Source organism: Lissotriton helveticus, chromosome 1_1, assembly GCF_964261635.1.
Source record: "Lissotriton helveticus chromosome 1_1, aLisHel1.1, whole genome shotgun sequence".
Classification (NCBI taxonomy): Eukaryota; Metazoa; Chordata; class Amphibia; order Caudata; family Salamandridae; genus Lissotriton; species Lissotriton helveticus.
Genome location: NC_136057.1, coordinates 1,343,096,276 through 1,343,109,238, shown reverse-complemented (window position 1 = coordinate 1,343,109,238; position 12,963 = coordinate 1,343,096,276). Strand labels below are relative to the sequence as shown.

General features: G+C 46.4%; 1 protein-coding gene across 1 annotated transcript in view; it reads right to left on the bottom strand.

Annotated features, from left to right (window-relative positions):
- Window positions 1–293: 293 nt before the first annotated feature.
- LOC144823916 (coagulation factor XI-like) overlaps window positions 294–12,963 on the bottom strand; it is a 232,273-nt gene continuing 219,603 nt past the window's right edge. Inside the window, exons 10-11 of the mRNA XM_078682830.1 lie at window positions 4,261–4,373; window positions 294–491 (exon numbers count right to left, since the gene is read on the bottom strand). Coding sequence (XP_078538956.1) covers window positions 4,277–4,373 — 97 coding nt within the window. The 3' untranslated portion in view covers window positions 294–491; window positions 4,261–4,276. The remainder of the gene's footprint in view (window positions 492–4,260; window positions 4,374–12,963) is intronic.

The window sequence follows — 12,963 nt, the reverse complement described above, 5'->3', positions numbered from 1 at the left end:
GCTACGCTCAATAAAGTCCACTTTGTGATCAGGAATAGACTTCAAAATGAAAAAACTTAGGGGCATATTAGCAAGAACCTCGTTAAAATTATCGCTGTTTTAGTGGCAGGAAACTGCCGCTAATATGGCGCTAATGGACTTGCTAATATGCGTTATAGAATTCCAATAGAAGCCCAGGTTAGATGTGCAGGAATACAAAAGTACCTAGAAGCAATCAGGTTCTGCAACTCATGCTTTACAGACAAACTAAACATACACAAGAAGCAACGAATAAATAAAAAATGGACAGCCAATTCAAAGCTTTGCATTTTATTGGGTTTATTTATTTTAATGTAAAAAGTATTGATTTCTACAGAAAAAAGGATTCAACAATCGACACGGAGGAGACCTCAGAATATCAGATGTCGAGTGTGATCACGTTATTGGCTGCAACAATCAGCAGCCTTTTCTCCTGACCCCAGCAGGAGCTCTCAGGGACGGGGTTCATCAACCTGTCAAATGAAGATTAGAACAAGTCAGCTTTGTAAGTTGAAGAAGAAGACATGTGTAATTCTCGAAAGAACATCCGCTCAGAAACCATGTCACCATTTTAGTAAGTCAGATAAGATGGGTTATTCACCTAGAAATGTGGATTTTAAAGCTCTGTGCCCACCAAATATGCACAACGTCTTAAACCACAGTTGCCCAACGAAGGCCAGATCCAAGCCCAGTTTTCAGAAGATCTGCATAGCATGCATCTACATATACAACATATTAACTTAACTAAGTTCAGATACACAACCAGTGGAAACTCTGAAAACCTGGCACTAGTTATGTCTATGGTGGCTAGTATTATCCAGGACTCGGTAGAAAGACCTGACCAGGATGATGCAGACAACTACTAGACTAGGCTGGTGCTAAGACTGCTGGTCCAACCAACTCAATACTGGCTTTGAGCGAAAATCACACACTGGACAATTGGCCACCATTATTTACCATTTGGCACTGATTGGCTGCTTGAAGATGAATGGGGAGCAGATAAAGAGGGAAAGCTTACACTGTCCTTTCACTTTAAATATGGAAATTAATTACATTTGACTCAGTATGCAGGACCCTCTTGGAAATTTAGATCATTGAAGAAGTTGTGCGGGGAGGTCTGTGGTTAAAAATGATTTTATTTTAAATGTTATAACGCACTCCAAAGTAATTATCTGGTCCCAGATAATATTTTGCATGAAAGCAATTTAGATTGACGGGGCGTTGCTTACAACAATTCGTTTTGGGAAATATTTTTTTTAAATGATATTAAATTAAATGCATGTGGTAGACAGTATATAGAAAAAATGTATTGTTCACATATGTAAACAATTCGACATTTGTTCAAAAAATACTTTCACACTTTTTCACAAAGAGAAATTATAGCTCACATTTTATATAAAAACTTAATTTTCAAACTAGATGCTACAGCCATAAATCATAATAGAAATAATTGTAAGTGTTAAGTGAAACTAAATATGAGTAAAATGAGACCTTTGTCACGCATGTCCAGTGACCCTTGGTTAGGCATCACCGACACCACCACACACAGGGGTGTGGGTGATGAGCAGGGACAAGAGGGGGGGGGGTGGAAGTGGTGTCACTCATTCCCCCCACCATGTACCACAATGACAAACATTGAGAAATGTGTTGAATTTTAAACTGATAGATTTTGCAATCCTGGTTTAAGATGCTCGACTCCATATTTCTTATTATATTGTTAAGTACTGTGTCAGTTTTCACATTTCAAAGTGGCAGGAAAGAATCAGATAAGGTAAAGGCCAGGTGGAAACAGAGCTCTTCTTCACAACGGATTGTGGAATCAACTGTGATTCTCTGCCATATTTCCCACCCATACCACAAAAGAAACAGCTGAGTCAATGATATTGTTAATGTCTATTGCCACGACCCTAGATATCCTTCTGGGTCTTATTGTAATAATCTGTGGCCCACCTGTTCTGAACTCACATTCTCACCTGCAGGACATCTAGAAACAGATACACATCTTGGTTTGGGTAATCTCCTCCTGCCATTCAACGGTGATGCGTTTGCTTTTCAACCCACTCTTCCACATTTTGAGGAATAGTTCTTTGAGCCCCTGTGGCTTGCCTTGCTGCTGGAAGTGTGCCAGGCCTCCTCTGATCCCTGTCTTCATACACTTGCTATTTAGCCTCAGGAGGTCTCACTTGGACCACTGTGGGGCCTTGGTGAGAGGGACAAGTGGCTCGCGGATGTGTTTGTTGTCAGCCCATGCATGTTAACCCCAAAGTCATCTGTTCTGAGCTTACATCCATCTATGTAAAACACCCAGCAGCGGGTACACATCTCTTAATGGGTTATCTTATCTGGTCACTCAAGGTTGAACTTTTCCCATCACAACCTGCTCTTTCAAATGCTGTGGGATGGCTGGATGGATTGCTATGGGTGGTATACATGCTACAAGTCTGCTAGGCCTCCTGGAGTGCCTGTCGTCACAGGCTGAATCTTTAGCCTCGTGCAGTCTCACTTTGACTGTTGTGAGTCGTGGTGTCTTGGGGAGGAGACAAGCGACTCACTGTTAGGTTTCCATGATTGGTAGACTGCTTCAATATTGCACTCACTAGCAAGTAAAAGGCCAGATAATTGATGCCCACTATCCTACACAACTACATCAGAAACATTTGTGACAGATTCTCTGGAGCCATATTTCTCTTCTCCTCGTGCTCTTGTATTACTCAGCTCCTCGTTGGTTTACCTATGGGGGAGGGGCTTTCATGGGAGCGTCTAGACCTCCATTCTTCACCCTGCTACTACCCATTGTGGTGTTTTTACTGTGTATTCTTGTTGCTTTTTGAAATCTTTTCTTCACTCTGTCCACAGAGTGTCATGTTCTGGTCACATCCAATGACTACTTTATGTTAAAGTACCTGGAAAGGGAGATGCAGTTCATTCTCTAGTGTTAGTATTTTTAATATTTTTCAACTAACCCTGAAGAGGAAATTCCTTTGGTAACACGTGCAATAGCAGCTTCTAAGGTGCCAGTTGTTCGCCCGGAGGAGAGGTTGGTGGAAGGACCTTCGCTGCAAATAATTTGACTTAAATTAAAGAGAAAACTTTGTAGTATCACGTTCGCCTGAGAGAATTCAGTAATGTGGCGTCTTACTGATTAATGTATGTTCCCGACCCATCTCTTGGTGCTTTTGGGTGTATTCCTAGAAGTTTTTATTTAAAGAGAATTACTAGTCGTCCAAGAGAAGAGGTCTGCAATTGCACTTGAATGACCCTTAATGAACCATGTCATATCCTTCTTATTGGTCCAAAGTGTTTTCAAATACGTAAAACATATCTGTCTTCTGCTGAGTGAAATGTTATTCAAATGTTACATAAAGTGAATTCTGCCTCCATTGCTACTATGGTGCGTTTATAAAGTGGTTTTATTTATATTATTTTATTTTAGGCTTTTCTTTCATTAGTAGACTAAATTAAAAGTATTCTTCTCGAACTGATTACTGAAATTTACAGTTTATATGCCCGTATTTATCTTAATTTGATTACAAAATAGCCTCTGGACCTCCATTCCTCCCTCTGCATTGCCCTCTTTTGATGTTCAGTTTTTCCTTCTTCTTCTTCCCTCATTTAAACTAGGTTTTATTTGTTCACAGCCAAGGTCAACATCTGGTTGCCTGGGTCCCAGGTCTGCTCTCAGGGAAGGGGAATCCTTCATTCAGCTGTGCCTTGGGTCTCCGCACATTTCATTAAGATCTTCATTTAAGGAAAAAAATGCAAACCCACCTTATCACCAGTTACCCAATTGCGTAACTGTTTTGCTCCCACTGTCCTCACCAGTTGTCTTCCGGCCGGTCCCCACTCCCTCATTAATTAATATTTCCTCCTACCCCTCACTGTGCCTGTTGCTTTTCCTAATCTGTCTTTCCTTTCCTACTGCACTCAAAATTAATTCCACACGATATACTGACATTTGCTCTATCAACTTCTATCAGCTATTTAATTCACTTTCTTCCCTACAATGTGTTAACTTTTGAGATATTTGTAAATAGATTACAGTCTCTGTAGGTATTTATTGCGTCGCCCTCTACAACCCAATTTACAAGTAGAGTGGTATTATTAACAATAAAAAAAATAAGGAAATCAAATAAATCTCATGACAGCTAACCCACGCTACCCCTTGGGCCAGAACCCTAGCAAGTGAGTTTACATCCTGATGGCCCAGGTTTGTCTTGTCATACCATGTCATGTCTGGTTTACCTGTAATGGAATCCTCCTATGGTATTCTCGAAAATCCAGACACCACATCTTTTATGATTCTTATCTGAACAGGCTGCGGGAGCGCAATCACACTCTTCGTGTAACAGTCCTTCCTGTGGTGGAAAAAAAAATCACGTTGATTAGATTTACAACTTAATCAATAATGTCCATTTTGGAGCTGAGGTATAACAGGCTCTAAACTTCCTTGATATAATTATGTATTACACAAGATTGTCACTAGGTTTTAGCAGATAATTTGCCATATTTGTACATACATAACTTCATTATTTGACTACTACGTTGCTCTATTTGCACACAACGCAAAATAATTACAACTGCTAAAACAGGAGCAAACATTTTTCGTACTCAATTTATTGAGTGAAATGAGGCCTTGATGGAGTTATTTACGGGAGTTATTGCTCAAACAGGCGCAGAGTATTTGCGTTCATTTTAGGACTTGCACCGATTTAGGACAAAGACCTTTGAGCTTCAATTTAAAGTCATAAAAGACACAACTAAGAAGCAAATGCCCAAAAATAAATGTTGAGAAACTGATATTGAAAAATGTACTGTTGCAAACTATCTTTTTGCGAACTGATAAAAATAAGCATAATTCTCACATTTTTGATCAGACCTCCAGGAAATTATTTTAAAGAGAAATTCCAGTTGAATATAGCTACTTTGATCAGATTTTTTCCTGTGAAGCTTTGTTTTTCTCTTATCCAGCAGGAAGTGAAATTTCTTTCTTTGAAAGTTTTAATGTGTTGCTGGCATAATGGATTCCAAGGGGAAGACAATTAGAAATTCTGACAAATTTTCAAGGTGAAATTTTTTTGAAAGGGGATAATTATGTGGTATTTTCCCTGTGAAAGGCCGCTTGGGTTCAATTTGCATGCTTTGTTTCATGACAGGAACTGATTTTTGCCTGATCCTATTTTTAGGCCTGGCGTTAGCCAAGACCTTTTGATGTTTCTTAAATATGTGTACAATACTTTCATATTGGGGCTTTTAGCCACCAATCTTCATTCCATTGGTCAGTGGTTTTTGCTTATGCCCACTACAGCATTTAGCATAGAGCAGTGGGTCAGCCTACTTAAACCACATATTCCCTTTTCTTGTAGTGACTGCATTTTGCTCTTACAAGGTGCACATCCACACACAAGCTAGTCCCGTTCAAGTCCAGTGCTTTTGTTTTTACCTTATAATTTCTTTAGTTTTGCCTTTGTATTTAGAACGTGATGTGATCGCAGGATGCTTCTGGTGCACTTTCCAGTATTATCAGATCCCATCTCCTGCCAATGCTGTTTCTTTTGGAGTGGTTTGTGTTTTTGACTGCTGCTGTTTCACAGTGTACCAGAATGTGTCCATTTGACACTGTTATGTAGTTTTTGTATATTGGAACCTCTTTTTTTAGGTCGAGCCTATCCCATTCCGCAAGGAATGGATAGGCGAGACTATTGGGGCTAAACTAAGAGCTAAACTAAGGTCTCAAAAATGCAGATTTCCAGAAGTGCATGTGTCCCGTGCACGCGCTTCTATCCGCCTGCCTCGCATCACCACATGAAAGACATTTGTCTCCCCGCCTTCTCTCCCCCGCCCCACTCACCTACTTCAAAGGGATCTTCACACTTCCCACTTCACACCGCCCACAATGCAGAGAGCCAGCGCTTCCAGCGTGGCAGTAAAGTACCAGTCCTTCGATTGTGCCTCATCGTTGAGTCTCTCATGCTCCTTCCCATGTTGTCTCACCATTGTTTATTTATTTAACGGACTGCAGGCATTGCGAAACGTGCATGAGGCTATTATTTCTAAAAAGAACATGGCTGCAATCGTCTCTGCTTACGCTTTTGTCAGAGTAGGAGTAGGATGTAATCTACGTCCCTTTTGTCAGCTTTAACACTTTCCGGTTCTCTCTGAGTCTGTGTGTTATGTAACTATTTTTTTAACTTACTCACAAAAGACGTACTTGCGCCGTAGCACGGTAACAGCATCTCGCTCTGTTTGCAGATCATTCACACATCAACTTAATTTGCCCCTTTAATCTCAGTGAGCCGCGCGGCCAACTCGCCCCCCCTCCCCCTTTGCAGTCCGTGCCTTCTCGCCAGCCACCCCCCCACCCGCCTTCTTGGGAACCGGCTGACCAAGAGCACGCTGGAAAATAGAGGTATTTCGCCCTCATTCCTCCAACCTACCCTCCTCCCAGTGCTCACGCTTGTTTAAACAAGCATTTGCAATGCAATGTCTCGCAATAGGAAAGTTTGAGCTATTGGTCTTGTAAATGACAATTTTTTAATTTATGTTTTGGTTTTGAAAATAGCTAAATAAATAGCTTTGTTATTTACAATGCCAAACTTTTGCAAATTTGACACCTATAACCTGGGGTTGCGCTGAGTGATGCTGTGGTGGTGCAGAGTGATAATGGGGTGGTGCTGAGTGGTAATGTGGTGGTGCTGAGTAATAATGTGGTGGTGCTGAGTGATGCTGGGGTAGCGCTGAGTGATGTGGTGGTGCTGAGTGATGCTGTGGTGGTGCTGAGTGATGCTGTGGTGGTGCTGAGTGATGCTTTGGTAGCGCAGAGTCGTGCTGTGGTGGTGCTGAGGGATGCTGTGGTGGTGATGAGTGATGCTGTGGGGGCGCTGAGTGGTGCTGTGGTGGTGCCGAGTGGTGCTGTGTGATAATGTGGTGGTGCTGAGTGATAATGTGGTGGTGCTGAGTGGTGCTGAGTGATAATGTGGTGGTGCTGAGTGATAATGTGGTGGTGCCGAGTGATGCTGGAGTGGCGCTGAGTGATGCTGTGGTGGTGCTGAGTGGTGCTGTGGTGGTGCTGAGTGGTGCTGTGGTGGTGCTGAGTGGTGCTGTGGTGGTGCTGGTGCTGAGTGATAATGTGGTGGTGCTGAGTGATAATGTGGTGGTGCTGAGTAGTGCTGGGGTGGTGCCGAGTGGTGCTAAGGTGGTGCCGAGTGGTGCTGTGGTGGTGGTGAGTGGTGCTGAGTGATAATGTGGTGGTGCAGAGTGATGCTAGGGTGGCGCTGAGTGATGCTAGGGTGGCACTGAGTGATGCGGGGGTGGCGCTGAGTGATGCGGGGGTGGCGCTGAGTGATGCGGGGGTGGCGCTGAGTGATGCGGGGGTGGCGCTGAGTGATGCGGGGGTGGCGCTGAGTGATGCGGGGGTGGCGCTGAGTGATGCGGGGGTGGCGCTGAGTGATGCGGGGGTGGCGCTGAGTGATGCGGAGGTGGCGCTGAGTGATGCGGGGGTGGCGCTGAGTGATGCGGGGGTGGCGCTGAGTGATGCGGGGGTGGCGCTGAGTGATGCGGGGGTGGCGTTGAGTGGTGCTGTGGTGGTGCTGTAGTGGTGCTGTGGTGGCACAGAGTGATGCTGTAGTGGCACAGAGTGGTGCTGTGGTGGTGCTGAGTGGTGCTGAGTGATAATGTGGTGGTGCTGAGTGATAATGTGGAGGTGCTGAGTGGTGCTGTGGTGGTGCTGAGTGGTGCTGAGTGGTGCTGTGGTGGTGCTGGTGCTGAGTGGTGCTGAGTGATAATGTGGTGGAGCTGTGTGATAATGTGGTGGTGCTGAGTGATAATGTAGTGGTGCTGAGTGATAATGTAGTGGTGCTGAGTGATAATGTGGTGGTGCTGAGTAGTGCTGTGGTGGTGCTGAGTGGTGCTGTGGTGGTGATGAGTGGTGCTGTGGTGGTGATGAGTGGTGCTGAGTGATAATGTGGTGGTGCCGAGTGATGCTGGGGTGGCGCTGAGTGGTGCTGTGGTGGTGCTGAGTGGTGCTGTGGTGGTGCTGAGTGGTGCTGAGTGGTGCTGGGGTGGCGCTGAGTGATGCTGGGGTGGTGCTGAGTGATAATGTGGTGGTGCTGAGTGACAATGTGGTGGTGTTGAGTGATGCTGTGGTGGTGCTGAGTGGTGCTGTGGTGGTGCTGAGTGGTCCTTTGGTGGTGCTGAGTGATAATGTGGTGGTGCTGAGTGATAATGTGGTGGTGCTGAGTGATAATGGGGTGGCGCTGAGTGAATGCTGGGGTGGCGCTAAGTGATGCTGGGGTGGCACTGAGTGATGCTGGGGTGGCACTGAGTGATGCTGGGGTGGCACTGAGTGATACTGTGGTGGTGCTGAGTGATGCTGTGGTGGTGCTGAGTGGCGCAGAGTGATGCTGTGGTGGCACAGAGTGGTGCTGTGGTGGCGCAGAGTGGTGCTGAGTGATGCTGTGGTGGTGCTGAGTGATGCTGTGGTGGTGCTGAGTGGTGCTGGGGTGGTGCTGAGTGGTGCTGGGGTGGTGCTGAGTGATAATGTGGTGGTGCTGAGTGGTGCTGTGGTGGTGCTGAGTGGTGCTGTGGTGGTGCTGAGTGATAATGTGGTGGTGCTGAGTGATAATGTGGTGGTGCTGAGTGATAATGTGGTGGTGCTGAGTGATGCTGGGGTGGTGCTGAGTGATGCTGGGGTGGCGCTGAGTGATGCTGGGGTGGCGCTGAGTGATGCTGTGGTGGTGCTGAGTGGTGCTGTAGTGGTGCTGTGGTGGCGCAGAGTGATGCTCTCGTAGCGCAGAGTCGTGCTGTGTTGGTGCTGAGGGATGCTGTGGTGTTGCTGAGTGATGCTGTGGTGGTGCCGAGTGGTGCTGTGGTGGTGCTGAGTGATAATGTGGTGGTGCTGAGTGGTGCTGTGGTGGTGCTGAGTGATAATGTGCTGGTGCTGAGTGATGCTGGGGTAGCGCTGAGTGGTGCTGTGGTAGCGCTGAGTGATGCTGGGGTGGGGCTGAGTGGTGCTGGGGTGGTGCTGAGTGGTGCTGTGGTGGTGCTGTGGTGGTACTGAGGTGGTGCTGTGGTGGTACTGTGGTGGTACTGTGGTGGTGCTGAGTGGTGCTGTGGTGGCGCTGAGTGATGCTGTGGTGGCGCTGTGTGATGCTGTGGTGGCGCTGAGTGATGCTGTGGTGGCGCTGAGTGAAGCTGTGGTAGCGCTGAGTGAAGCTGTGGTGGCGCTGAGTGAAGCTGTGGTGGCGCTGAGTGAAGCTGTGGTGGCGCTGAGTGAAGCTGAGTGATGCCGTGGTGGTGCTGAGTGATGCTGTGGTGGCGCTGAGTGATGCAGGGGTGGTGCTGGGGTGGTGCTGAGTGATGCTGGGGTGGCGCTGGGTGGTGCTGAGTGATATTGTGGTGGTGCTGAGTGATAATGTGGTGGTGCTGAGTGATAATGTGGTGGTGCTGAGTGATGCTGGGGTAGCGCTAAGTGATGATGCAGAGGGCAGAAAGGCACAAAAAATGAGTCTAACAGAGGGCAGAAGGGCAGAAAAGCAAGGGAAAAACGAGTCTAACAGAGGGCAGAAGGGCACAAAAAAACGTGTCTAACAGGGGGCAGAAAGGCACAAAAAACGAGTCTAACAGAGGGCACAAAGGCACACAAACCAAGTCTAACAGAGGGTACAAAGGCACATAAAACGATTCTAACAGAGGGCATAAGGGCAGAAAAACAAGGGAAAAATGAGTCTGACAGAGGGCTGAAAGGCACACAAAAAACGCGGAGATGTGAAAGAGGATCAAAAATGTAAATAAAAGTACACTGGGAGGCCGTGGGCAGCAACAGCAGGGGTGAATAATTAGGGGGGAGGAGAAATGCCTGAGGCTGCGCGCATGCTGGAGGAAGCTTCAGATGCCTGTGGGAGGGAGGCTGATGGCTTTGATGTGGACGCGCGTTCCGCCCCAGTGCACCACACGAACTGTAGGAAATCCACGATGGTTTCAGACCTTGGTTTGGCCTCTATACTCTCGTCCTATTATCCCTTGCGGGATTAATAGGACGAGACCTAAAAATGTAGATGGATTTACCCACAGAGGTTGTGAGTAGGGTATACAAGGTTTTTTCACTACTGTCAAGTTTTTAGACATTGCCAATTTTTGCACTTAACAATGTTTGTTAGGCTTTCAGGGTTACCTTCACTCGAGTCTCCTCAGAATAGCTAGATACTTTTCTACTATTCAAAGTCAGCCAAGCTGCAAAAAAGATGCAGATTTTTCCTCCGCAAAGCGGGTCAATGAACAATTGCACATCGCAGGAGAACTCAGTTTCCTGCAAAGTGCACATCACGCAGAACCATTTTGTTAGTGACATTTTCACTAATTTGTTGTATATGTGCTTATTTAACTCTAACAAACGTGATGGTGCAAGACTTGCTAGATATTCGCAATATTGCCAAAAGAATACAACATTCGAACAGCCCTGGCTACAAGCAGCAACACAGGGACATGTGGCATTAAATGATCATCTGCACTGTGCAACTCCCACATGGCAACATGCAGCAACTCTACACAATTTATCACACACAATGGCGAGTTAAGACATGGCCTCCATTTACAGCACATCTCCATTGAAGGTCCAGCTTCTCTGGTGTGCAGGCATTACATATTACCAAAACAATAGTTTACAGCGGGCCTAGTGCCCAGAAGAGCAATTATCTGGAACCAGAACAATAACATCAGAGCGCAGCAGATACAAGCCCTTGTACATCATCAAGAAACAATGGTGGGAATGGGGGAGGGGGTTGGCAGAATAATCCGAAACCCAAAAACACAGATCACATCCGCTTGGCAGGCCCCAGAGGCTCTGAAACGCCTGCCTCATGTATTAGTACAATGAAGGCGTGAAGAAAGGAGAGACGTCACTCAATCCTGAACACAACAAACGTGTGTCCCTTAACTACTGATTGTCATCCTGAGATTAAGGGCACAGGCAGAAGGCGCAGACGGGCACACTTGACATAAGTAATAACACTTTAACCTGAAAAACTCCCAGCAACAAGCACTAAAATTATATATGCTCAAGGCAGTGTCACTGCCAAAGACAGACATTTCACAAACGATGTTTTCAACCATAGACATACTTTGACATGCTTGCCAGTCATGGCTGTGATGACAAGGACCTGCTCAGGTTTGTGGTTCCCACACACCATCTACATCTAATAAGTAATAACAAAGCTGGTTGTAATAGCTGCGGTATAGTGTTTTCGTGTTACAAACCTTTCTCTTTGGGGGCACCAGTAAGGTTCGCCCAATCCCCTGCGATCTCCTGCAATAGTGCTTTGGTTCCAGGGGTTTTGAAGGCAAGGAGATCTTACAAAGTTTAGAAGTCATGTGACACGGACAATAGGGCTAGTTGTGATACGGAGAAGGAAGCACAGGGCCCCAGTGGCCACTACTCCAGTCTCTTCAACGCACTCAAAGAAACTGAACCCAAAGCCCCATCAACTGGGCAAGGCAGATAATTCACAGGTAGAGCCGAGTGGCGAGCCGAGCCGAGGGAGAAGGGTTATGTCAGCACTGCAGAGTACTTTAGAAATAGCATCTACTGGATATAAAACAGGCATCTTTAAGGGCAAGCATGTTCTTACAGAACATCTGTGTGTTTTAATTGTCGTCCGATAATGGAGCCACGCCTATTCCGCACGGGTACTTAGCATGTTCAGCTGTGTATACTCTATTTACTCAACTCAAAACTACACGTCCCCAGAATGCAAACTGCTGCGAGTTAAACGCCAACACTGGCTTAAGGTGCTCGATGTGACATAGTGTCCCTTAACAGCAGTACTGGGGCATCGGCTATTTACTTTACAACCAGCAGGCACTGACATATTGCAAAGGATATAAGACACAAAATCCCACTGCCACCTCTTTCAAAATGAAGTCAGACACTTATTCGGACAGACTTTCATGTGCACTTTTGACAGAAGAAAGCACAACATTGAACTAACTGTGTGCTCCACTGTTGATATGTGAGCAACCCCCCCCCCATCTGCTGCGGTGTTCACAACAAAGCCCTAAATACATTCAGGAGGACGTTCACCGGTGAGTCCATTCCCACCTTCTCAAGAAGAAATCCAAAATAGTTAAAGGGCGGAGGAGCGTCGGACTTCTGCAACTACCACCTCTCGTAAACTACATTTTAGTGCCACATAGTAAAGAGTGGTGGGTTCCCGCCCTTGAAACAAAGCGCAGCATTTTCCAACAATTCCAAAGTGCGAGAGAGGTGGCAAAAATCAAACCCATTGCACCTTCTGCCTCTTCCCCAGTCCCTCAGCCAAAATACCGACGAACGGAGCAATGCTTACCTCTTTCCCTCCGCGAATCTGCACACTGTCCGGTGAAGCAGAGAACTCTTCCCCAGTCGGTGAAAACACAGGTGGAATGTTGTGATGCGCCAGAAAAAATACTAAGACAAATTGAGCATGTCTCCTTGGGTCGGTCGGATCCCAGAACCGGCCCAGAAATAGGTGTCGGAAGCAGGTTGTGGCGGGATCCCCCTACTTTCCAGCACTGCCTGCCACCCATTCCCTGTTGCGTCCCCTCTCCCCTGATTACTTCTTCGTTGCTCCTCTATTCCTCTCGGCCGTTAAAAGTCATACTTTTAAAAAAAAAACAGTTTTGGGAGGGTTCGGCAGGTCTCATTTGCTGTTGGGCCGCTTCACTTTCAAAGAGGCGCTTCTGCGCTAGTGAAAATCGATTTTTGTATTTATGGATCAAAGAGGGGTCTGCTATCTTGGATCAGTAAATTTAAAAAAAAGACGTGCGCGTGATGAAAACTGGCGTGGGGCGGGACTTCTGTTTCCTGCTGGAAGCTTGCGCCCATGGAGTGGCTGGCTAGGAGAGGAGCAGTGGTGACGCGGGACTCCCATGCCCGAGGGAGAGCCCCACGGTGGCAGCTGAAGTCCGGAGTTC